The 24748-nt window shown below is 39.4% G+C and overlaps 3 gene segments (V, D, J or C); 2 read left to right on the plus strand and 1 right to left on the minus strand.

The window, feature by feature from the left end:
- The window catches only part of LOC105481121 (immunoglobulin kappa light chain-like), a 290214-nt gene that overhangs the window by 73399 nt on the left and 192067 nt on the right, over positions 1-24748 (minus strand).
- On the plus strand, positions 326-7273 carry LOC139357998 (immunoglobulin kappa variable 5-2-like). The segment is given in 4 exon segments: positions 326-444; positions 6446-6554; positions 6697-6904; positions 7150-7273. Coding segments are annotated over 3 exon segments (366 nt in total).
- Positions 17417-18411, plus strand: LOC105496034 (immunoglobulin kappa variable 1-9-like). The segment is given in 3 exon segments: positions 17417-17490; positions 17714-17793; positions 17914-18411. Coding segments are annotated over 3 exon segments (411 nt in total).

A 24748-nucleotide genomic window follows, 5' to 3' on the forward strand; every position in this document is an offset into this window, starting at 1 on the left:
TGTACACATCTTTCACTTCCTTGTTTAGATATATTCCTAGGTATTTTATTCTTTTGTGGCTATTGAGAATGGGATTGCATTCTTGATTTGGCTCTCATCATGGATGTTGCTGGTGTATAGAAATGCTACTGATTTTTGTGCATAGATAAGTATCCTATCTAATGATTAAGGAGCTCTTGGGCAGAATACGGGGTTTTCTAAGTATAGAATCACGTAGACTTTAAACACGGACAATTTGACTTCCTTTCTTCCTATTTGCATGCCTTTTTTTTTTCTTTACCTTGACTGATGGCTTTGGCTACGACTTCCAGTACTATGTTGAATATAACTAATGAGGGAGAGTATCTTTGTGCTGTTCATTTTCAAGGTGAATGCTTCCAGCTTTTGCACATTCAGCATGATGTTGGCTCTGAGTTTTTCATAGATGGCTCTTATTATTTTGAGGTATGTTTCTTCAATGCATAGTGTGTTGAGGATTTTTAATGTGAAGTGATGTTGAATTTTATTGCAAGATTTTTCAGCAACTACTGAGATGAATCATATTGTTTTTGTTTTAGTTCTGTTTATGTGGTAAATCACATTTATTGATTTGTGTATGTTGAACCAACTTTGCAGCTCATGGATAAAGCCTTCTTGATTGTGGAAGATTAGCTTTTGATGTGCTGCTGGATTTGATTTGCTAATATTTTGTTGAATATTTTTGCAGCAATGTTCATTAAGGATATTGGCCTCAAGTTTGCTTTTTTTCTTGTTTTCCTGCCAGGTTTTGGTTATCAGGATGATGCTGGCCTCATAGAATGATTAGAAACAAGTCTCTCCTCCTATTTTTTGGAATAGTTTCAGTAGGAATGCTACCAGCTCCTCCTTATACATTTGGTAGAATTTGGGTGTGAAACTACCTGGTCCTGGAATTTTCCTGGTTAGTAGGCTTTTTATTACTGATTCAGTTGAACTCATTATTGGTCTGTTTCGGGATTCAGTGTTTTCCTACTTCAGTCTTGGTAGGTTGTATATTTCCAGAAATTTATTCATTTCCTCTAGGTTTTCTAGCTTGTGGGCATAGATATATTCAGAATAGTCTCTGAAGGTTTTCTGTACTTCTGTGGGGTCAGTGGTAATGTCCTCTTTGTCATTTCTGATTGTGTTTATCTGGATCTTTCTTCTTTATAAAATACATGATCAACATATATTGGTGGTCTGTTTTAAAACCTTTTGATAATGTCTTCCGTAATTGATTCCACCGTTTTATTTATACTCCATGAATTCTAATATTTTACTAAGCTTGCCCTATGTGTCCTTGACTCATTTTTCCTACTCTGATTACATTTTTTTCCATTTACATTGTGATTCCTAGTTCTACTTTTCTTTTACTTCAACCTATAGCCTGATCCATTTATTTTAATATAATTTTCCTGTTAAATATCTCACTTTTGTTATAAATTGTATGTGAATTTTTTGGTGTCTTTTAAATGTACAATTATTTGTTGCAGAAAATAATTTCGTATTTTTCACAATAGTAGTTTAATTTCTCATTTCCTTGCTATGTTCTCTCACCAGGCACAGATCTCTTCTCCATGATGCATTTGCAATTTTGTAGTACCATTTCATTTAAAGTTACTTATCTTTGAGGGAATTACTCTATTCAATCTTCTATTTTTCAAAATATTGCACAAGAATTCTCCCTGATTTTTCCAAATACATCTGGGTACATTTTATGATTACCTTCCTTCACCACCATTCAGAATTGGGCCTGAGTACTGTGTCCTTAGGGGCTTTGTTTAGTATATCCTTTGTAGCACTTGGTTGTTGGGCAAAGAGTGGAAGACAGAGCATGGGGCCATCAACCATTTCAGGTGGTTGATTTTGTCTCTGTTTTCTTTTCTGAAATCCTCATAATGACCAGTCACCTAGATTGCCTAGTAAAGAGCTCTAGCTCTTTCTCCAAGTCCTTGCATTTTCCCTTCCATCTCTGCTGCTTCCCTCCTCCACTCAGAGTTGTATTAGTCAGTCAAGTACTGGGGCTTCTGGTGAGAATTTATCAGCACTTTTCTTCTAGCATAGCTGCTTCCCTGAAATATTTTATTTTTTAATTCAATCAACAGATCTTTTCCACCCACCTTCTACCCAGATGATATTCCTTTAGCACTATTCTATCTTTATCACTAGACTGGGAAAAGCCGGAGGTACATGTTAGCTGTTCTTCAGGCACTGAGAAATCATAATTTATCTTCATGGGAAGAGACACATTTTGCCTTTTTACCACTGAGAATATAACAGAAGTGCTGAAATAGGAAATTTAAGTGCTACTTTATTCTACTAAGTCAACCACTGACATTACCATTTGGATGCATTTTAATGCAGGAGTGTGTGTGTGTGTGTGTGTGTGTGTGTGTGTGTGTGTCCATGTGTGTATTGCTGATCACTAGGTAAAGAATGAACTATTTTGTAAATAATTTTAGGCAATGTATCTTATTCATATGGGAAAAATGCTATCAGATTTTTTTATAACATACACAAAAAATACTTTCCAAATGGATTAAACTCTTAAATATAAAACACAAAATATTTAGGCTTATAAAAGAAAATATGAAGCAGAACATATTTAGATAATGTGAGCCCTGGGTAGGGACATTGGATTCATCAAAGCATGTGTTACTCTCATTCTTTTTCCTTCTGATCTTATAAAGGGTCTTAAGGCTAGTAATTTCCAAGCCTTTCAATTACAGAACCAGTAAGTAAACTTTTGAAACACAGAATTGTGAGACTTTCTGTTGTAGGTGAACCCCAAATTGAGACTCAGCCTGGGAGACCAACTGAGTTATTGGCTTAGTGTAGGAAAGCATTCAAGAGTCAGCCAACATAGTAAAGTGAAAGCAAGTTTCTTAAAAAGTCAAAGAATAAAAGGGTGGCTGCTCCATAGGCAAAGCAGGATTACTCCATAGGTAGAGTAGAGTGGTGGGGAAAGGAGGGGGCTACTAGCTGGCTATTTTATGGATATTTCTTGATTATATGCAAAACAAGGTATAGATTATTTATTAATTTTCTGAGAAAGGGGTGGAGAGCTCCTGGAACTCAGAGTTCTCCCCAGTCCATACCATACAGGGTAACTTCCAGGTGTCACCTTGGCATTTGTAAACTGTCATGACACTGGTGGGAGTGGGAGTGGTTTTTAGCATGCTAATACATTATAATTAGCATATAATGAACAGTGATGATCACTTTTATTACCATCTTGGTACTAGCTGATTTAAGCTGGCTTCTTTACTGTATCCTGTCTTATCAGCAAGGTCTTGCTTGGTACCTGCTGCTTACTGTCTCTTGTCTTATCAGTGGGGTCAACCAAGTTGCCTTGGAAACTAGTACTGTCTTATTCCTATTTTACTTCCATGCTCATATTTAATCAGAATCATGAGTAGGCAATCATTGGAGAATAAAGAAATGACACTCTGGGATGACTTGGATAGTTGTTTTGGGAAGGAAAAATGTAAGGGAAGAAAATCAAAATCAAAATCTAATACATTTGCTTTAATCTTCAAAAAATCTAGAAAGAGGCTGAGCGACAGTATTTCACACGAAAATCAGCATCTGAAAAGCTTCATAGCACTGCTTCCAAAATCAGAGAGAGGTGAGTGCAGGAACCTAAGATACTGAATCCACCTCAAAGGAGAATTTTGTTGAGGACTGAAGCTCTATGGGAGGAAGTTTCAGTCATGTTGACAGGAATACTTGCAGCTGTATCAACCTGGCATTCTGATTGGAGTGAGAAATCTGTGTGGCACCCACTGCCTCTGATACCACAAGGGACCTCAAAGGTTGGGATGGGAGTCATGTAGAATAAAAAGTTTTAAAACTAGCTTTAATTTGTCAGGGTAGACAGCTAGTTTGTAATTGGTTGTGATTCTCTCTTTCATAGACACTATGAAGGATGAGGAAGACTGAGTCAGCACAATGTTACAAATAAAGTGTGGAATTACACTGAGAAGGTCCACACAATGAGAAAGTAAAACATAGGCAAATCTGAGGATAATCATGCATCACTGTAAACAGACTGCATGCCAAGGAGTTTGCGATCAGACAAACTTACGTCTAAACTCTGACTCGTCTTTAGCTAGATGTTTGAACTTGCAATTTATCTAACATATCAACCAGGTGATCCTCAAGGGGTGATTAAAAAAATATCTCACAGACCTGATAGGAAGCATAGAGGAGATGTTGTGCTTGGTATGGGGCCTAGGAACATAGAATATGCTCTGTTAGCTGTAGCTATTAATCAAAATTCTAAGCACTACTGTTTTCATATACTTGTGTGGCTTAATAAATTGCAATTAAACTGAAGTGTAATTAATTTTAACTCTCCAGTGTAGAGGACTACGTGCTCCCAAAATCAAGATGTTCCCCATAAGTCCTGCTCTTGCAAACGAAGCAGGGCATTCCTTCCCTGCAAACAGGGAGGACAAAGGAGCCAGCTGCAAACAGCAGACCCTGGGGGCTTGTTTATGTGTAAACATCTTGAAAATCCAGAAAGTCAGGGAAAGGTCAGAAAAACAACAATGTGTCTTGTGACTTGGCAACATTCCACAAATGACTGTATAAAATAAAGCAGAGCTCGCCATTCAAGGCGGCCGCCGTGTTTGTCTTGTCTTGTGTTGTCTTGTGTGTTCATTCCTTTGTTTAGGAAACACACGGACCCCAACACTCCAGCCTGAGTACCAGGACAGGACCTGCTGATGCTCAGGCAATAAACACAAATAAAAGCATACACAGGAACACTGTAATAAAATATATCAGGGAGCTATTAGAATTCTTCAAAGAGTAGATTCTCCAGTTTTGAAAACTGCTACAACAATGCAAAACAAATTTCCACAGTATTAGAGGTAAATTTAAGTGTAAATATATTGTTATATTTGATAAAAAAGAACACTATTTTCATATGAAGCTTCAGATTAATCAATTATTAGTGAGAAAAACTATTTACAATATTTTGTCTCATAGTGGAAGAGACAGTGATAGACTGTATCAATAGACGTCTTGAATTATATGAAGTCTATCTTGCTACTCATTTTATTATTATATCTTAAAACTAATAAAATATTTTAAAGGGAATTCTCCTCCTGTTTCAACAAGTAGCCCTGCATTTTCCCCTGCCTATTGGGGCCTACAAGTTATGCAACTGGATCTGTTTTCCAGTGATACAAACCAGATACCAGCAAGGTTGAAGTTTGGAAACTTTCTATGAATGCTCTTTGTTTTATTAGCAAGAATCCTTCACGTTCATGATTCCTTTTGCCTTCTAAAAGAATAGAACTAGAAGAAGAGAGTTTAATTATTAAAGAAAAACAAGAGTATTATCTTATTTTTCCTTCAAATTGACAATACTAGTGTAATTTCTCACTCTTCATCTCTTTTATCTTAATGTGATAGCAGAATTTTTAGATTACCATTTTCAAAGTCTACATTTAGTTTTAAAAAACAGATTTATAATATAGAAAGAAAATTATTTTAGGTCTATCAAGTTTCATTGGAAAGTCACTAATTGTCTATACTTAAAATAAAATAAAATAAAAATTTTAGAACATGAAAACAATGTTCAGAGTGTTAAGAAATTATAGTTCAGTAAAACTAATTTTTTTCATTATGCTTTTAGTTCTTGTATTCTGCCATCTATTTTTCATCATAAATTATATTATCTTCATCTCCTACATAGAAAAAATATTGCTTTGAATAGAGATTTTTAGAATACATTTTGATAACACAGATATCTAAAAGCATTGAGTAACATTTCTCTATACAACAGAAGGTACGTGAGTCATCATAGATGCAAATGGCACCAGTACCGCTGTGCAGACACCAGCATTCCCACTCTATGTTGTGTGGACATGGGTTCTCTTTGCAGCCTCCACTTCAGGCCTTGGGGACTGCAATTTTTTTTTTTTTTTTTTTGAGACGGAGTCTTGCTTTGTCACCCAGTCTTGCTCTGGTGCGATGTCAGCTCACTGCAAGCTCCACCTCCTGGGTTCACGCCATTCTCCTGCCTCAGCCTCCCAAGTAGCTGGGACTGCAGGCACCCACCACCATGCCTGGCGAATTTTTTTTGTATTTTTAGTAGAGACGGGGTTTCACCATGTTAGCCAGGATGGTCTCGATCTGCTGACCTCGTGATCCACCTGCCTCGGCCTCCCAAAGTGCTAGGATTACAGGCTTGTAAAGCCTGCAGAATGATGAGTTTTGTGCAGAAAAGCAAAGAAAGGGAAAGATGATAATGGTGTGCCCAAGGTTACATTAATCATGACGTTCTGAGTGTGCACAGTTGTGAAGATAAAACCATGTGGATCTCATGGGTTAGGTTTCACACATTCTGCCATTTAAGCACTCTCTCCCCATGTCTTATCATGTACCATATAATTCGCATATTTTTTCCTTATATAACCCCCTATCATCTCTGCAGTTATCATATATGCCGTCAAACTGATTAGGAAACTACCACCTGCAGGTGGGGGCCAAGACCATGGCATCCCGGGTTCAGCTCCTCAGCTTCCTCTTCCTCTGGATCTCTGGTAAGAGAAACAATTCCTCTTCCCCATGTCCCTAGGTTCTCCACATCTCCACAAAAATATAGTTTCATAAAGAATTGATTTTCCTCATTCTCTCCAAATATGATGCAGTTGATTTATGTTTTTTACTTTGCTCCATAATCAGATGCCAGGGCAGAAACGATACTCACACAGTCTCTGGCATTTGTGTCAGCGACTCCAGGAGACAAAGTCACCATCTCCTGCAGAGTTGGCCAAGACATTGATGATGATATGAACTGGTATCAACAGGAACCAGGAGAAGCTCCTAAACTTATTATTAAAGATGCTACTACTCTCGTTTCTGGAATCCCACCTCAATTCAGTGGCAGTGGGTATGGGATAGATTTTACCCTGACAATTAATAGCATGAAATCTGAGGATACTGCATATTACTTCTGCCAACAGAGGGATAATACACCTCTCACAGTGATGAACCCTGTTACAAAAACCTCCAAATGCTCCCCGGGGGTTGCCTCAGCTGCTACTGAAAATATTCAGAATGTGGAACTGGGTGGCCCTGTGGTGTTTATAATGCTTCTCCATGCCCATGCGACTCACTTCCTTTTTGTTTCTGTAGTTTCTGCTGCCCCCATGCTGTGCCTGACACACTTGATATGGCAGAGACCAGGACAGCCTTCCTCACATTGTCCAGCTGTGCCAATAATCTCATTTCCGAGCAGGGGTAAGTTCACATGGCCAAGTCCCTGTTTTTTGCCAAACTCATCATTTCCACCTCTAAGAAAAACAGAAACAATGACCAAGATTGATCTAGCTTGGATTCCAAATAGTAGCATTAAAGGAAATTGTTCCTCCTTCTCGGCGTGCTCACCCTCATCCACACAGTCATTGTGACTCTTCGCTAATGCTCTGAGATCTCCAGTTCTCCCTCCAATAATAGGGGGAAGACAAGGATAGATATGAAAGCGGCATGTAACCTGGGCACAGACCTTACAGTCTTGCTCTCCTTAAATCCCTGGAATTTTTATATTTCATCTATTTCATCTGGTTTGTTCTTGCTAAATGACCACTAACGACCACTAGGATCTCTCTTACTTATTTCTCTCTCTCTTTCTCTCGCTTCTTAAACATCTCCATTCTTCTTTGATATTATTCAACTACATAATACCAAGGTTAAAGGATTTCCTCTTATATCCTTGGCATAAACTATTATCAGGTGACTTTTCCGCTTAACCCCATTGCACTACTGGCCAACTTTCACCTAACATCTTACACGGAAGGAGTATGTAAAGAACAAAGACATTACCTTAAATTTTGGAATTCAGAATACTCAAGGAGGCAATAATCTGTGTACCACCCCACTCTAATCAATAAGGATTAAATAACAGTTAGGTTATTTAATTATTTGTTGTCTAAATGAAGTTTTGTTGTGTCTGGTGAGAAAACAATGATAACATTAAACTAATCTCTGTGTTTTGATCTTATCATTCCCAGCCTATCAGCTTCCTTGCTGTTGTTTCCCTATAGTCTCCACCTAGAGAACTTTCATGTGTATGTGTTCAAACCCTGTGGCTTCTAATGAGACTTTGAGGTCTACCCAAAACTACACCTGACTCTACAATCTTTAATGAGTACTAAGTTTAGTATTTAATAGCCATCAAACAAGGAAAGCAGTGGAAGTAAGGGGAACCCCAGAAAATTGTCAATTTTAAACATTCTTTTCATCCAATATAATCATTTAAAGTTGTAAGTTTTCCTCTGAGTATTGTTTTAACTGCATCCCAAAGTTTTTAAATGAATATTACCATTCTTAGTTTCTTGATCATAAAAACATTTGGAGAATACAGATTATTATAATTGGAGTTAGAAAAAGTATTAAGTAATGTTGTTGCCATTTTTTTCAAATGTATTTATTTTCAATTGGCAGATAAAGCTGTATGCATTTATCATGTACAATATATTTTGAAGTTTATATACATTGTGGAATGGCTAATTCTAGCTAACTAACATATGCTTTACTTCACATAATTCTTATTTTTGCAGTGAGAACATGTAACATCCATTCAGCATTTTTCAAGAATAAAATGCTCACTAGTCATAGTTACTTTGGTGTATCATAGATCTCTTGAATTTGTTTCTCCTATTTAACTAATTATGTATCTTTGACCAACATCTCCCCAGTATATCTCCTCTCCCCTAACCACCCCAGGCCCTGGTAACCACCATAATGCTCTATTTCTATGAGATCAACTGTTTAAGATCCCGTATACGAATGAGATCATGAGGTGGTTGTCTCTCTTCATCTGGCTTATTTCACTTGACATAATGTCCTCAAAGGTCATCCATGTTGTCATAAATGACAGAATTTCCTTCTTTTTATGGTTGAATGCTATTCCATTGTGCAGATATACCACATTTTCTCTATCCATTTATCTGTTGATGGACACAGATTGATTCCATATCTTGGCTATTGTGTATAGTGCTGCAAAAAACATGGAAGTGCAGATAGCTCTTTGACATATTGATTTTATTTCCTTTGGATGCGTATCCAGTAATGGCATTGCTGGATCGTATGGTAGTTCTAGTTTTTGAGAACTTGGTGTCAGGCAAGTTGAGGATAGAAGCATCATAGATATGGAAGCCTGATTCCCTTACTGTCTGCTAGGAGTTTTTTCACTTATCTGTGGCTTCAGGAACTGTTTCAAACTCATATTTGAGTTCTAAGATATTGCTAGGTAATCTTGGCGCTGTGGCATCATCTTGCTGCCATTCACTGCCTAATGTACTTGGGTCCAACTCCAGGGAACCTTATTAATACAGCTTGGTGCCTGAGGAGCCTATGCAAAGTTTCAGAGAGCGTTGAGAGCAAAATTGCCTCTGTGAAGACAAACAATGGAAAGAGGAGAAAAAAAAAATACCATTACTCCAGAAATGTGATTGTATGCCTACAAGGCTTAGGAGTTAAATTAAAACTAAAATTTTTGATAAAGTTTAACAAAGTTTCTTAATGTAAATTTTTTTACATCATCTACACTCTTTCAAATCAACAGCAGTCAACTTGGATGCATAAATAACTTTTATAATAGACCCTGTGTTTATGAGCATATAATTTCAACACACAATTGAAACATAAATTTGATGTCAGTATGTGAAATATATTTGTACCACTAAACGGAATAAAGTGCTCAAATTTATCTATCTGAGACTCTCTTTTGAATTTTGAATACGTATTTTAAGTTTCTCCTGGACATCTCATAGGCACTTCAATAAATCCAGACCAGATCTCTGATATTTCCCTCAGCATAAACAATATCTCAGAAAATGAGTCACCACAGACTTAGGAATCGCCCTTGTCACTGCTTTTAGGTCTACCAGGTTCTCAAATAACAAGTCAAGACCTCCCAAGTCCTTCTGTCACTAGCAGACCTAAGGTGTCACAGCTCCTCCTGGGGGTGGTAGGTGAAATTGCTTCAGCTTTTAAGCTCTGGTAGAGCAATTCTTCATTTATTCCAAAACCCAAATAAAAAACATTTGTAGAACTACACAGATAACAGGATCATTATTTGTATACAATAGTATACAAATAACAGTATCAACATCTTGAACTCTCCTAGGCAGAGTGCATTTTGAACAAATACAAAAGAAGCCTTGCCCTCATAGAGTTTTCATTTTAATGGGAGGGACAGGTAGTAAACAAACAGATAACATTTCACCGCCGCTCCATCCCTGCTCCCCCTGAGCTCCTCCCCTGGAGATTCTATTACTCAGGGCAGGTGGGGCACTGGGCACCCAGGTCCACTTAGTGTATTATTACTGTTCATTATTACTGTTCATTCCTCAGCCTGGACAGTGAGAGGAAAGGGGAATATATTAAGGAAGTTGAACACTTACATTTTCTGAAAAATACAGCCAATTGTAGTCTTATTCATTGCCAGATAACGAAATCATCTTATGTTCAAAGATAGTGGTCTTTCAACGCATCATATCCCTGCTATGTGAAACCTCCTAACACAGTGCTCTGACACCATATGTAAGAATGAACTGGACCCAGTTTTAGCAGAGCGTCTTTTCCTATGTTTAGTATTTTTTTGTAGTGAAGATCACTTTCTTCCTCTTTACTCTCCTCTATTTTCTTCTTTAAACATGATTTTTTTTCTAGGCAAAAGAGAGGAAGGAGCCATCTTTCTTTATGTCCCTCAGATCTATAATGACTCCTCCTTGAAATTCCAGCTTATCTTTCCACTTACATTCTTTAACTCTGAGTTATGTTCACAGATGGGAGAGTGAACATTTGTATTCTTTCATCTAAAGCAGCTATTTTCTTCTTCCATAGATCTCAATTACTATTTAACAGACTGTTTTGTTTTGGAAATGTATATCCCAACCCAGCTCCAAGGATGTATTGCCCAGTTGGGCTTAATCTCAGAATTACTGCTGGAGTTATAAGAATGAACACCATATATGAGCAAAGAGTATAAAACACCAGGATTTCTTAGCGTCAATTCTAAAGCCCCTTAATATGGAACTGGCACAATGGAAAGCACAGTGGAGAGTTGTAGGGTCCAGCCCCACAGGGTCAGTGGGTTTTTCTCCCCGTGTGTGGAGACAAGAGATTGTAGGAATAAAGACACAAGACAAAGAGATAAAAGAAAAGACAGCTGGGCCTTGGGGACTACTACCACCAAGATGCGGAGACTCGTAGCGGCCCCGAATGCCAGGCTGCGCTGATATTTATTGGATACAAGACAAAGGGGCAGGGTAAGGAGTGTGAGCCATCTCCAATGATAGATAAGGTCATGTGGGTCACATGTCCACTGGACAGGGGGCCCTTCCCTGCCTGGCAGCCGAGGCAGAGAGAAAGAGAGGAGAGAGACAGCTTACGCCATTATTTCTGCATATCAGAGACGTTTAGTACTTTCACTAATTTGCTACTGTTATCTAAAAGGCAGAGCCAGGTGTACAGGATGGAACATGAAGGCGGACTAGGAGTGTGACCACTGAAGCACAGCATCACAGATGAGACCGTTAGGCCTCTGGATAACTGCGGGCTGGCCTGACTGATGTCAGGCCCTCCACTAAGAGGTGGAGGAGTAGAGTCTTCTCTGAACTCCTCCGGGGAAAGGGAGAGTCCCTTTCCTGGTCTGCTAAGTAGAGGGTGCTTTTCCTCGACACTGATGCTACTGCTAGACCACAGTCTGCTTGGCAACAGTCGTTTTCCCAGATGCTGGCGTTACCGCCAGACCAAGGAGCCCTCTGGTGGCCCTGCCCGGGCATAACAGAAGGCTCACACTGTTGTCTTCTGGTCACTTCTCACCATGTCCCTTCAGCTCCTATCTCTGTATGGCCTGGTTTTTCCTCGGTTATGATTGTAGAGCAAGGATTATTATAATACTGGAATAAACAGTAATTGCTACAAACTAATGATTAATGACATTCATATATAATCATATCTATTATCTATATCTAGTATAACTATTCTTATTTTATATCTTTTATTATACTGGAACCGCTCGTGCCCTCCATCTCTTGCCTTGGCACCTGGGTGGCTTGCCGCCCACAGAGAGGTAAGAATAAATTAGATTGTAGTGACAAAAATGAGTCAATTGGATAAAGTTTTCTCTGAAAACTTCTTCTCTGGACTTTATGTTAACTTGAGTATTGATTCAGCTTGGATTTGTTTCCCACCAAATCTCATGATGAACCAGGATCCCCAGTGTTGGAGGTGGGACCTAGTGGGAAGTGTTTGGGTCAAGGGGGCGAATCCCTCATAAATGGCTTGGCACACTCTGGTATTGAGTGAGTTCTGCCTAGTTAGTTCCCTGGAGAATGGATTGTTTAAAAGAGGCTGGAGCCTCCTCTCTCTATTTTGCTCCCTCTCTCGCTATGTGATGATTTCTGCCCTTGTCTTCTGCCAGAGCAAAAGCTTACTGAAGTCTCACCAGAAGGAGATGTTGGTGCTGTGCTTCTTGTACAGACTGCAGAGCCATGAGCCAAATAAACCTCTTTATAAATTACCCAGCCTCAGTGTTCCTCTATAGCACCACAAAAAGGACTAATACAAGTATCAACATTCCATTTACTATTTAACACAGTGTAAGTTGAGATTTTTGCTCATTGGAACTAAGTCTTAACCTATAGTCTTAACCAGTGTAATTTGGTAATAAAATGGAAAATATCACCGTTTTATATTTCACCCTACAAGTGAAATTCACAGAAAACAAAAAAATCATTATTTAAAACGGTCTATTCTTAAATCACCATAACGAACTTATTCATGTAACCAAAAACCACCTGTTCCCCAAAAACCTATTGAAATAAAAAATAAATTAAATAAAAATCAAAAAAATAAAATAGGCCAGGCGCGGTGGCTCAAGCCTGTAATCCCAGCACTTTGGGAGGCCGAGGCGGGTGGATCACGAGGTCAGGAGATCCAGACCATCCTGGCTAACATGGTGAAACCCCGTCTCTACTAAAAATACAAAAAAATTAGCCAGGCGTGGTGGCGGGTGCCTGCAGTCCCAGCCACTCGGGAGGCTGAGGCAGGAGAATGGCGTGAACTCAGGAGGCAGAGCTTGCAGTGAGCCGACATCGCGCCAGAACAAGACTGGGCGACAGAGCAAGACTCCGTCTCAAAAAAAAAAAAAAAAAAAAAAAAAAAATTACATAGTCTGTTCTTAAACCTGGAGAGCCATGAAAATTATAAATCAATATTTCACAGATCAGCATTTTCTAGGCAGACAGTTCACTATTTCATAAGATTATTAAAAAGGTTTTTTAAGTCATTAAAAGCCATTAATTTGAGGAACAAATTTAACATTTAAAATATTAGTTACAGTCCTGAGACAGGACATGACCTAATTCTGGAATGAGTACAGAAGGACAGAAAGGAACACACACATACATATATTTGTAATGAAAACAGTGGCAAAATTGGTAGCAACATTGGTCAGTATCTTTTAATTAGCTGCATATGTTTACATGTATTCTGCCATCTATTTTTCATCATAAATTATATTATCTTCATCTCCTACATAGAAAAAATATTGCTTTGAATAGAGACTTTTAGAATACATTTTGATAACACAGATATCTAAAAGCATTGAGTAACATTTCTCTATACAACAGAAGGTACGTGAGTCATCATAGACGCAAATGGCACCAGTACCGCTGTGCAGACACCAGCATTCCCACTCTATGTTGTGTGGACACGGGTCCTCTTTGCAGCCTCCACTTCAGGCCTTGGGGACTCCTTGGCATTGATACATGAATAGCAGGGCAGGTGTTTTTTTTCATCCCCATAGCCCCTTCCTCCCTGGTCTCTCTGCAACTAACAGTAATTTCCGTGACATGGTCTTTGTTGCTTTTCATCCTACATTGGAGAAAATTAATCCTATGTGACCTAGGTGATCCAGGGTCTATCCTAATCCAGACTCCAATTCTGAGGCAATCCTTTTTAGTTGGAGGAAGAAATGATTTATGCTGAGGTAGTTGGACCTGACAACACTAGTCAGAATTTTATCCTGATGAGATATAGAATATAAAGCCAAATGACGCCAAGGAGGTAGAATATGGGGGACCCCAATCAAGAAAGAGGTGCAGTTCATTAGTTCACTGAGTATTAAAGAGACATACGACTTTTGGTCTCTGGACGATGATGTATGTGTGAGTGGCACATCCTTTGAGCAAACGTGATATCATCTTATGTATCTGTAGTAAATCACTTGATCTTATAATGATGATAGAGATGGGTCGGAGCCACTCCAAAATATTAAGAATATCTTTAGCACGCACTTGAGAATTGATGTTTTATTTTTAAAACTTTGAAAGAAATGTAAGAACAGGCTGGGGACGCGGTGACTCATGCCTGCAATCCTAGCACTTTGAGAGGCTGAGGTGGGTGGATCACCTGAGGTAAAAAGTTCAAGAGCAGCTTGGCCAACATGGAGAAATCCTGTTTCTATTAAAAATACAAAAGTTAGCTGGGTGTGATGGCACATGCCTGTAATCCCAGCTACTCATGAGGCTGAGGCAGGAGAATCGCTTGAACTCAGGAGGTGGAGGTTGTAGTGAGCTGAGATCACACCACTGCCCTCCAGTCTGGGCAACAGAGTGAGACTCAGTCTCGAATAAATAAATAAATAAATAAATAAATAAATAAATAAATAAGAAGTTTAAGGACAGCATGAAGTACTTATTTCCCACTGGAACCATTTGAGTGTAAGTTGAAAGTGTTATAGACGCATTCTAAGACTCCACTATGCGTCACTACAAATGACTTTCTCCTGCGTCATTTCAATACAATAATGAAATCAGGAAATCAGCATTAACATATCACTCTATGTAGTCCTTAGGTCTGTTTCAAGTTTTGTCAATTGTTCCACTGATGACTTTTGTAGCAAAATGACCCAGTCTCACATTGTGTGCCTCCTTTACCGGCCCTCGTCTCTGTAGTTTTCTTTAGTCTGGAACAGACCCTCAGTCTTTCCTGAACTTCACGATCTTGTAACTTTTGAAGACGATGCACTAGTTATTTTGTGAGATGTCCTACAATTTGGGTTTGTTTGTTTGTTTTCCCATTATTAAGTTCAGACAATGCATCTTTTGCTGTAGATTCATTTGTTACAATTGCCAGAGCAAAGTACCACAGATTGGGTGGCTTAAATTTCAGAAATTCATTTTCTCACAATTCTGAAGGCTACAAGTTTAAGATATAACTGTCAGCAGGATTGTTCTCTTCTGAGGCCTCTCTCCTTGGCTTATAGATGGCTGTCTTCTCAAGTGTCATCACGGGGTCTTTCCCTCACATACGTATGTGTCCCAATTTCCCCTTCTTATAAGGATACCAGACATGTTGGATTGGGCCTTAACCAAATGATTTTGTTTCACGCAATTACTTCTTTAAACACTGTATCTCCAAATATGGTCATATTATGAGGTACTACAGGTTACAACTTCAACATATAAATTTTGGGAGATACCAATTCAGCTCACAACAGGCAGGAATGTCTAGAAGTGATGCTCTGGTCTTCTCATTGCATCCTACCAGGCGGTGCCTTATTTTAATTTGTCCTGTTACTGATGATGCTTGTTTTGGACCTGAATTAAGGTGATGTCTGCCAGAACTCTCTGAGGCACAGCTGCTTTTTCCCTTTGTAATTAATAAAAATTTGGGAAGTTGTTTGATATTTTACGACTCCCCCATTTGTTTTTGAAATATCGGTATGAACTCATAGGCTTGTATTTTCTTCATTGGGTTATAATATGTTATCATCATTAATCATCATTTTGATACTTAAAATTTCTCAGATCTGACCAATTTGTGTCACATTCAAATTGGCTTGTATTTCCTCTTGCCTTGACTACATTATTCTTTCAGTGTTTGTTAGTTTCAAGATGGTCCAGGCTCATCTTGCATTTTCTCTATCCTAGTCCCAGAAATAGACGTTTCTCCAAGAATTACTGGTTCCTTTTAGTGGAAAATGGCATTTTCAAATGAATATCTGAACACCATGGGTACTATTTAGGACTGCAGTATCATTTTTTCTAGGCTAGGAAAAATTAACTATCTATTTACACATAGACACACATTTATGTCTATATCTATAAAAACCCCGAGTTTACACTGGTATCTCTAATGCTATTCCAAAAGCAAAGAGTTTATTAAAATATTCCTCTTTTATTGTTTGTAACTTTTTTTTAACTGCAAAAATCTTGACCCTATCATTAATGCATTTGCTAATTCAATTTTTCTATTAAAAACCAGTCTCTAGTCATCACTGTCACCTACCCCTTCCTTGCAGACAACTCTGCACACACAAATCCACACTCCCTGCTCTAGTTCTGATACCATTTCTGTGGCCATCCCTTACTTTGTGCCCTCTGTGTTGGTATCCTCCTTATGCCGCCTGGGCTCTGACTTCTGCACTGGGACCTCTTACCTATGTGAATGCACTGCCCATCCCACCTTCTGGTATACACACTGACCCAACAGTGCCTTCTCTTCCATTTGGGGAAACATCCCCCCACCACTGTAGTTCCAACATCCCAGGCAGGGCTTCTACGTTCACTTTCTGCCTGCTTCTCTCCTCACCCTGCTTGGGCCCCACTGTCTTAAAGCCAACCATTGAGAAGTGCATTTATTTTCTTAGTAATACGAAGATATTTGGTGATGGTAAACGATGTGGGTTTAGGAACACAGTAGATTGGAGTATAAATGAACACTTGGGCCGGGCGTAGTGGCTCAAGCCTGTAATCCCAGCACTTTGGGAGGCCGAGACGGGCGGATCACGAGGTCAGGAGATCGAGACCATCCTGGCTAACCCGGTGAAACCCCGTCTCTACTAAAAAATAGAAAAAACTAGCCGGGCGAGGTGGCGGGCGCCTGTAGTCCCAGCTACTTGGGAGGCTGAGGCAGGAGAATGGCGTGAACCCGGGAGGCGGAGCTTGCAGTGAGCTGAGATCCCGCCACTGCACTCCAGCCTGGGCGACAGAGCCAGACTCCGTCTCAAAAAAAAAAAAAAAAAAAAAAAAAAAAAAAAAGAACACTTGATCTACAGAGGACCTGAACTTCTGAAGGGAATGGCGTGGGTTAACAGGGAATAGAATGCATGGCAATAATCTGAGGCACTAAGGGAACCTTCAGCATGTATCTGTGGTAGCAAACCGACCCAGGAAGGTAGCTGATGCTCTGATGCTCTCAGATGCGGAAGAAGAAAACCCTTGTCCTTGGCTGGCCTTGATGGCATGGTGCTCAGAGATGGAGAAGGACAGGTCACTTAGCTGGAGATGGCTGGTTAATAATGACAAACACTGTCCTTCCTTACAACTCATGATCTACTGTTTTTTATTGCTCTTCTACTTCACGCCATCTCTGGACGGTAGTGCTGATAATTTATCACACGAAGATCATTACACAATCCAAGCAACGAGGAAGCCTGTCTGGCCTTCGTCATATGTACAGGTAACAAAATGTAACCAAATGGACCCCAGCAAGAAACACGTTCTCTGCAGGCAAATCTGTTCAGCTCTTATCCAACCTGGGACACCTGGGAACATTGGGCCTCTGCTGAATAATTGCCCTGCAGCTGTGCTCAGCCTGCCCCATCCCCTGCTGATTTGCATGTTTGCAGAGCACAACCCCCTGCCCTGAAGACTTATTAATACGCTGGTCACACTCTTTGCAGGAGTCAGTCTCAGTCAGGACACAGCATGGACATGAGGGCCCCTGCTCAGCTCCTGGGGCTCCTGCTACTCTGTTTGCCAGGTAAGGAAGGAGAACGCTAGGAATTTACTCAGCCAGTGTGCTCTGTACTGCCTGGCTCTTCATAGAAATTCTCTTACAACAGAACTAATTGTGTGGATAATTATTATTTTTCCCTCTCAGGTGCCAAATGTGACGTCCAGTTGACCCAGTCTCCAACCTTCCTGTCTGCATCTGTAGGAGACAGAGTCACCATCGCTTGCCGGGCGAGTCAAAGCATTAACAAAGGATTAGCCTGGTATCAGCAGAAGCCAGGGAAAGCGCCTAAGCTGCTGATTTCTTATGCATCCAATTTGTACACTGGTGTGCCATCGAGGTTCAGTGGCAGTGGATCTGGGACAGATTTCACGCTCACCATCAGTAGCCTGCAGCCTGAAGATGCTGCAACTTATTATTGTTTCCAGTATAATAGTTACCCTCTCACAGTGTTACAAGTCAGAACATAAACCACCCAAGGAAGAAGATATGTAAGGCTGGGCTGCCCAAGATGTTTCTCTTGCAGCTCCATCTGCTGGCAGCATTTCTTGGAAACAGCCACATTTTGAAGGTCACTTTTTGGTTTTGGTAGAAGGAGTCAGGGATGCTCCTCTGCACTTCAAGTCTCTTCTCTTCAGCCCCAGCAACACAGGCAAGACCATTTATCTCATGAGTTAATTAAGGACAGCCTGTTACACTTGAGTAGTTTGGATTATAACATCAGTCAGTGTTCATAAAATAAGGAAAATCAGGCCGGGCGCGGTGGCTCACTCTTGTAATCCCAGTACTTTGGGAGGCCGAGGCGGGCAGATCATGAGGTCAGGAGACGGAGACTATCCTGGCTAACGAGGTGAAACCCCGTCTCTACTAAAAACACAAAATATTAGCCGGGCGTGGTGGCGCACACCTGTAGTCCCAGCTACTGGGGAGGCTGAGGCAGGAGAATGGCGTGAACCTGGGAGGCGGAGCTTGCAGTGAGCCGAGCGAGATTGGGTGCCACTGCACTCCAGCCTGGGGGACAGAGTGTGAGACTCCATCTCAAAAAAATAAAAATAAAAATAAAAATAAATAAATAAGGAAAATCTTCCCTGGATATTCCAATAGGTTTTTTTTTCTTTTTACACAAGGAGTTATATTTTAAACTATAGCCATTAAAATCTAATTTTATCAGCTATGATAATCAGGAAAGTTGACACTAGAAATGGGGGGATTTCCTGGTGCTCCCCCAGAAGCCAGAGCACATTTTCTGCTGAAGGTATAAGTTACTTAACCAGGTGGTCCTCAGACCTGTCTGGTATGCTGAGGGGTGCAGGTGCTGATGCTCACAGTTGCTTGTAACACCTCTCCAGCTGATTCTTCAGTCCTCACCTGTGTCCACCTGTCTGTCCACAGATGCTGATGGCTAGTATTGAATCCTGCTCTTCTGACCTCCAAATCTCAAATGAGATTTGATTAAAACTATACAGACAAATACAGATATCGCATATGTTTCCCTTAATATGGAAATACCTTGCTGTTCAAAAATTGTTCAGAAATTATAGGTAACTTGTTAGAAATGTGAAATAGAAGTCTACCTATTGATGAGAATGTCCATTTTAACAAAATACTAGGGGGTCTGTGTAAGTTTAGGATGCTGTGTTTAAAGGGACATTTATGGCAGCCAAGGTGACCATTTTTTTTCCAATGAGGTTATCTTGAAAAATTCTGTTTAAAGCCACACACTGAAAATGGTCTTGCTTTCCTTTCAAATTAATGGATTTTTTTTTTGAGACAGGGCAGTTGCACCATCGTAGCTCACTTCAGCCTCGAACTCCTAGCCTGAAACAATCCTTCTGCTACAGCCTCCTGATTAGCTGGGGCTATTGGCTATTGGCATGCACCACCTCTCAGCTTTTTGTATTTATTGTAGAGACGAGGTCTTGTTATGTTGCCTATGCTGGTCTTGAACTCTTGACCACAAGCAATCCTCTTATCTTGTCCACCCAAAGCATTGGAATTGTAGGTGTGAGCCACCACCGCTGGCTCAAAATCATATTTAAGACTTATTTAAAATTGTCAAAAATGAAATATATAATTATTTTTCAATGATGTCTTTAAGTATCTTGGAAATTAAACGGGGTAAAAGTGTTTTTGTTGTTGTTGTTATTTTTCTCCAAGATATTGGATTAGAAAGTTTGTCAGCATGCCTCACCTATTTGGAAATAGCAAAATTGTGTGTTAGGGATTCACAGTGTGAACTTTTATCCAGAAGGAACATGGGACCTCAACATAAAAGTAAAAGAAACTTTAGATACTTTGAAAAATATGGTGGGCAGCAACCTGCCCTGCTGGTCTAGTGGAGAACTGTGAGCCTCCAGTGCACGAGACTCCCCAGATTTAGCGCTCAGTTGTCTGAAGGAGCTACACCATAGCCTGGACTACCTAGCTTCCCATGTATGCCCACTGGGGAGCTGGGTATTCCAGAGTATAGCGGAGCTCCTTGAGACAACTAAGTGCTGGATCTGATTTGGGGAGCACAGGACAGACTGTGAGAAGGAAAGGGAGAAAGAAGTGCTTGGTGCATGCTCACAGACCTCGGCACTGATGGAAGGTAGCTATTTCTGATCCTTGCTCTAAGGGGCTTGTGGGGGAAATCTGTTAGCCAGCACAGGCTGTATGCAGTCAATGGTTTGGAGAGTCTCCGGACTGAGATTTGCAGTCTAGTCTTGAGTGGGGTAGGAGCCCCACAGCCATATATGAAAGAAGAGTGTGGCATGGGCTTGAGCCATGGGTAGAAGGGGAATCACTTTTTCTTTTTCTTAGAACCAGACGGAGAGGGGTGACCTAAGAGTCACAGTTTTTGTCTCAGGCACAGAGTTTTATGGCTTGTGGCGGTTTTGCAATCTGATGACAACCTGCTTGTAACTGGGCTGACTGTTTCAGTTTTCTGCCAGCAGCAAGCCATGGGAGGAAACCCTGCCAAGTCAAGAGAGTGGAAGTGAGGCAGGTCTCACTACCACCTGCTTGTCTGCGAATCCATTCCTATTTCCAATGTTAGCTCTTTGGCATGGCAGAAGTTGCTCTATTTCCCTCTGGAGTATTGCCCCTGCAGTTTGAGAGGCTGCTTTCTGACCCCTATCATGGCCAGAAATTGTGCATACCACTGGGGAGTCCAAGCAAAGGCTTGCCCAGCCCAGCCCCTCCTAGCTTTCCTGCCCCACAAACTTCAAAGGCAGAGAATGACACTGGGACCCCTTGGAGTCTGGCAGCCCATTCCATTGACCAGGATATACCAGTACCTCTCTTCGCTAACAAAGATCAAGCTCTAATATCACAATCGCAGCAGTTCTCACTTACAAGTGATACCTACTGCCCTGGAAGTCAATTTTGCTAGCCCATTACAACATCTACTGACACAATTGCATAGCACTCAGACAGGACACAAATTTTGCATGACCTCTGCTACCACCAGCACCCACAACCCTGGCTATTCAGGATGTCCAGAGCCTGCTCACCCACCTGTTATATTACTAATACAACTGGAATTTGAGAAAGGCAGTAAACTAAGGCTATTAAAATCAAGGTAATCATACAGTGTACACCATGTTCCTGCCACTCCCATCAGGGCTGGTGCTTGTACCTGCTACTGGACCAAAGGGTGAAATTGGTAGTGTCAGCTTTGACAAGCCTGATCCCTCACCCAGGGGTGAGCATGGAGCCCAGGCTATTGTGCATTTCACAGATCAGCCTATTGCCTGAGGTACTGGAGAGCTTCTCCAAATTAAAAAAAATTCAAGCATAAACCCTACTTCTACTGCTGTAGCTGGCTCTTACCTATAAGCATGGACTACTGGCCTGGAGGTGAAAGTGCATAATTCAACACAAAATCTGCTGATATGAGAGCACAGCACCTGGGAATGCAATAAGCTTCTTGATACCTCTGCCACGCAGGCTCTACTGGAGGCCATGAGCCTACTCACACAGCCAGTACCTCACTGGCTGTGATTGGCATTTAGAAAAGCTACCACTCTAAGGCTATCTATAATCAAGGAATTTATACAGAGTTTTTGACACTGAAAGTACCCAGAAGCAAAACTAAAGGACCATACAAAACATATATTATAGGCACATCCTCAAGTGGAAAAAAAGGAAAAGATCTCATCCAAATGAACATAAATTCAATAATAAGAAATAATAGTTTCTCCAGATGAGAAGGAAGGGATCAGTGTATAGCAATACTGGAAGTATGAATAACACAGGATGTTATGACACCCTTAAAGGATCACACCAACCCTCTAACGATGAGTCCTGACCAAAATGAAAGTTTAAAATACAAGATAAAAAATTTTAAATATTGATTTTAAGGCACTCAGAAAGATCTAAGATAAAATGTAAAATAAATATAAAGAAATCTGAAAATCAATTCAGGATATGAATGAGAAGTTTACTATAGAGATTTAAAAAAAAAGAAAAAAGAAGTTCTTGAAATAAAAAATTTATTAAAGGAATTACAAAATATGGTTGAAAACTTCAACAATAGACTATACTAAGTAGAAAAAAGAATCTCAGAACTTGATGACAGATCTGAATTAATTCAGAGGGCAAAAATAAAGAGAATAAAGAATGAATAAAGCCTTCAAGAGGTATGAGGCTACATAAAATGATGAAACCTATGAATCATAGGTATTTCCAAAAGAGAAGAAAGAGCAAAAATTTGGAAAACCTATTTAAGTAAATAATTGAGAAATGCTTCTCTAGTCTAGCAAAATATTTAAATACTCAGATATAAGAGGACAAATGAAACATATATTGCACAAAGGACCTTTTCACAACACAGTCATCAGACTGTCTAAAATCAACGGTGAAGGAAAAATCCTGAAATCAGCAAGAGAAAAGCATTTAATCACCTATAAAGATAATCCCATCAGACTAAGAGTAGACTTCTCGGCAAAACCTTGTGTCAGAAGAGATTGAGATTCTATTTTCTAAGTGTGTAAAGAAAAAAACTGGCAACCCCCAATTTTGTATCCTGTTAGAATAAGCTTCAAAAGTGAGAGAGAAATATATGATTTCCCAGATAAGAATATGCTGAGAAAATTGATCACCATTAGACTGGTCTTACAAAAAGTGCTCAAGGAAGTTCTAAACATGGCAACAAAAGATTGATACTTGCCATCATAAAAATACATGAAAGTATAAAACTCACAAGTCTTATAAAACAGTAATAAAAAGGAGGCTACGAAACAAATAGTAAGTAATTAACATTATGAGAGTAACAAAATTTCACATAGCATATAAACCTTGAGTGTAAATAGATTAACTGCTCCACTTAAAAGATATAGATTAGCAGAATGAATTTTTAAAAGCATGATCTAAGTATATGCTGCTCATAAAAAACTCATCTTACTGGTAAGTACAATTGGAGAATGAAACAAAAGGGGTGGAAAAAGATGTTCCATGCAAATAGAAGCCAAAACCAAGCAGAAGTATGTGTATCAGATCAAACAAATTTTAAATCAATAATACTTAAAAATGACAAAGAAGGTCATCGTGTAATAATAAAGGAATCAACTTGACATGAAGATATAGCATGCTGAAACATATTATGTACTCAATACTGGAGCACTCAGATTGATAAAACAAATATTATTAGACCTAGGAAAATTGATAGATAGCAATACAATAATAGTTGGGGACTTCAACTCCCACAAATAGCAATAGACAGATCACTGAGATAGAAAATCAAAATAGATCCACTAGATTTAAATTAGAGTTTAGACCAAATGGACCCAACCGACATTTACAGAATATTCTACCCAACAATAATATAGAATGTAGAATATATATAAATTTTTCTTATCAGTACATGCGACATTCTAAAAGATAGACCATATATTAGGCCACAAAACAAGTATAAATTAATTTTAAAAATTTAAATCATATATGTATCTTTTTGGACTACAGCGAAATAAAACTGAAATCAATTCTCAAAATAATGCAGAGATGTAGCAACTAAATACGATGCTCCTAAATAATTTTTTGGTTCATTGATGAAATTAAGATGAAGTGAAAAAGTTTTTTGAAATGAATGAAAATGGAGACACAACATATGAGAACCTTGGGATAAAGCAAAAGCATTTCTAAGAGGGAAGTTTACAGTGTTAAATGCTACATCAAAAAAAATGAAAAGATTATACACTAACACTCTAATGTCACAAACACAAGAACTAAAAAAGTAAGAACAAACTAAACCCAAATCCAGCAGAAGAAAAGAAATAACAAAAATCAGATCAGAAATAAAGTAAATTGGAACAAAAAATACAAATAATAAATGAAACAAAATATTGGTTATTTGAAAAGATAACATTGATAGACCACCAGCTATATTAACCTGGAAAAGACGAGAGAAGATTCAAATTAACACATTCAGAAATGCAAAAAGAAACATTACAATTGATATCACATAAATAAAAATATCATCAGAGATGACTATAAAACCCTATGAACACAAACTAGAAAGCCCAGAGAAAACAGATAAATTCCTGCAAACACACAACCTCCAATGATTTAACCAGGAAGTACTAGAAATCCCAAGTTGGCCACTAATCAGTACTGAGATTGAATCAGTAATAAGAACATTTCCCAATAAGCAAAAGTCCAGCAATAGATGTATTCTGTATTAGTCAGTTCTTGCATTGCTATAAAGAAATACCTGAGACAGGGTAATTTATAAGGAAAAGAGGTTATAAGAAAAGAGGTTTATAAGAAAATTGGCTCGCAGGTACAGGAAACATGGTGGCACCTGCTTGGCTTCTGAGAAGGCCTCAGGAAACTTACAAGCATGGCAGAAAGTGAAGGGTGAGGCAGCAACGCTTCACATGGCCAGAGCAGGAGGAAGACAGAGAGTGGGAAGGTGCTACACACTCTTAAATAACCAGATCTCATGAGAACTCTATTATGAGAACAGCACCAGGGTAGATGTTGCTAAACCACTCATTAGAAC

The sequence above is a fragment of the Macaca nemestrina genome, chromosome 13, assembly GCF_043159975.1.
Source record: "Macaca nemestrina isolate mMacNem1 chromosome 13, mMacNem.hap1, whole genome shotgun sequence".
NCBI lineage: Eukaryota > Metazoa > Chordata > Mammalia > Primates > Cercopithecidae > Macaca > Macaca nemestrina.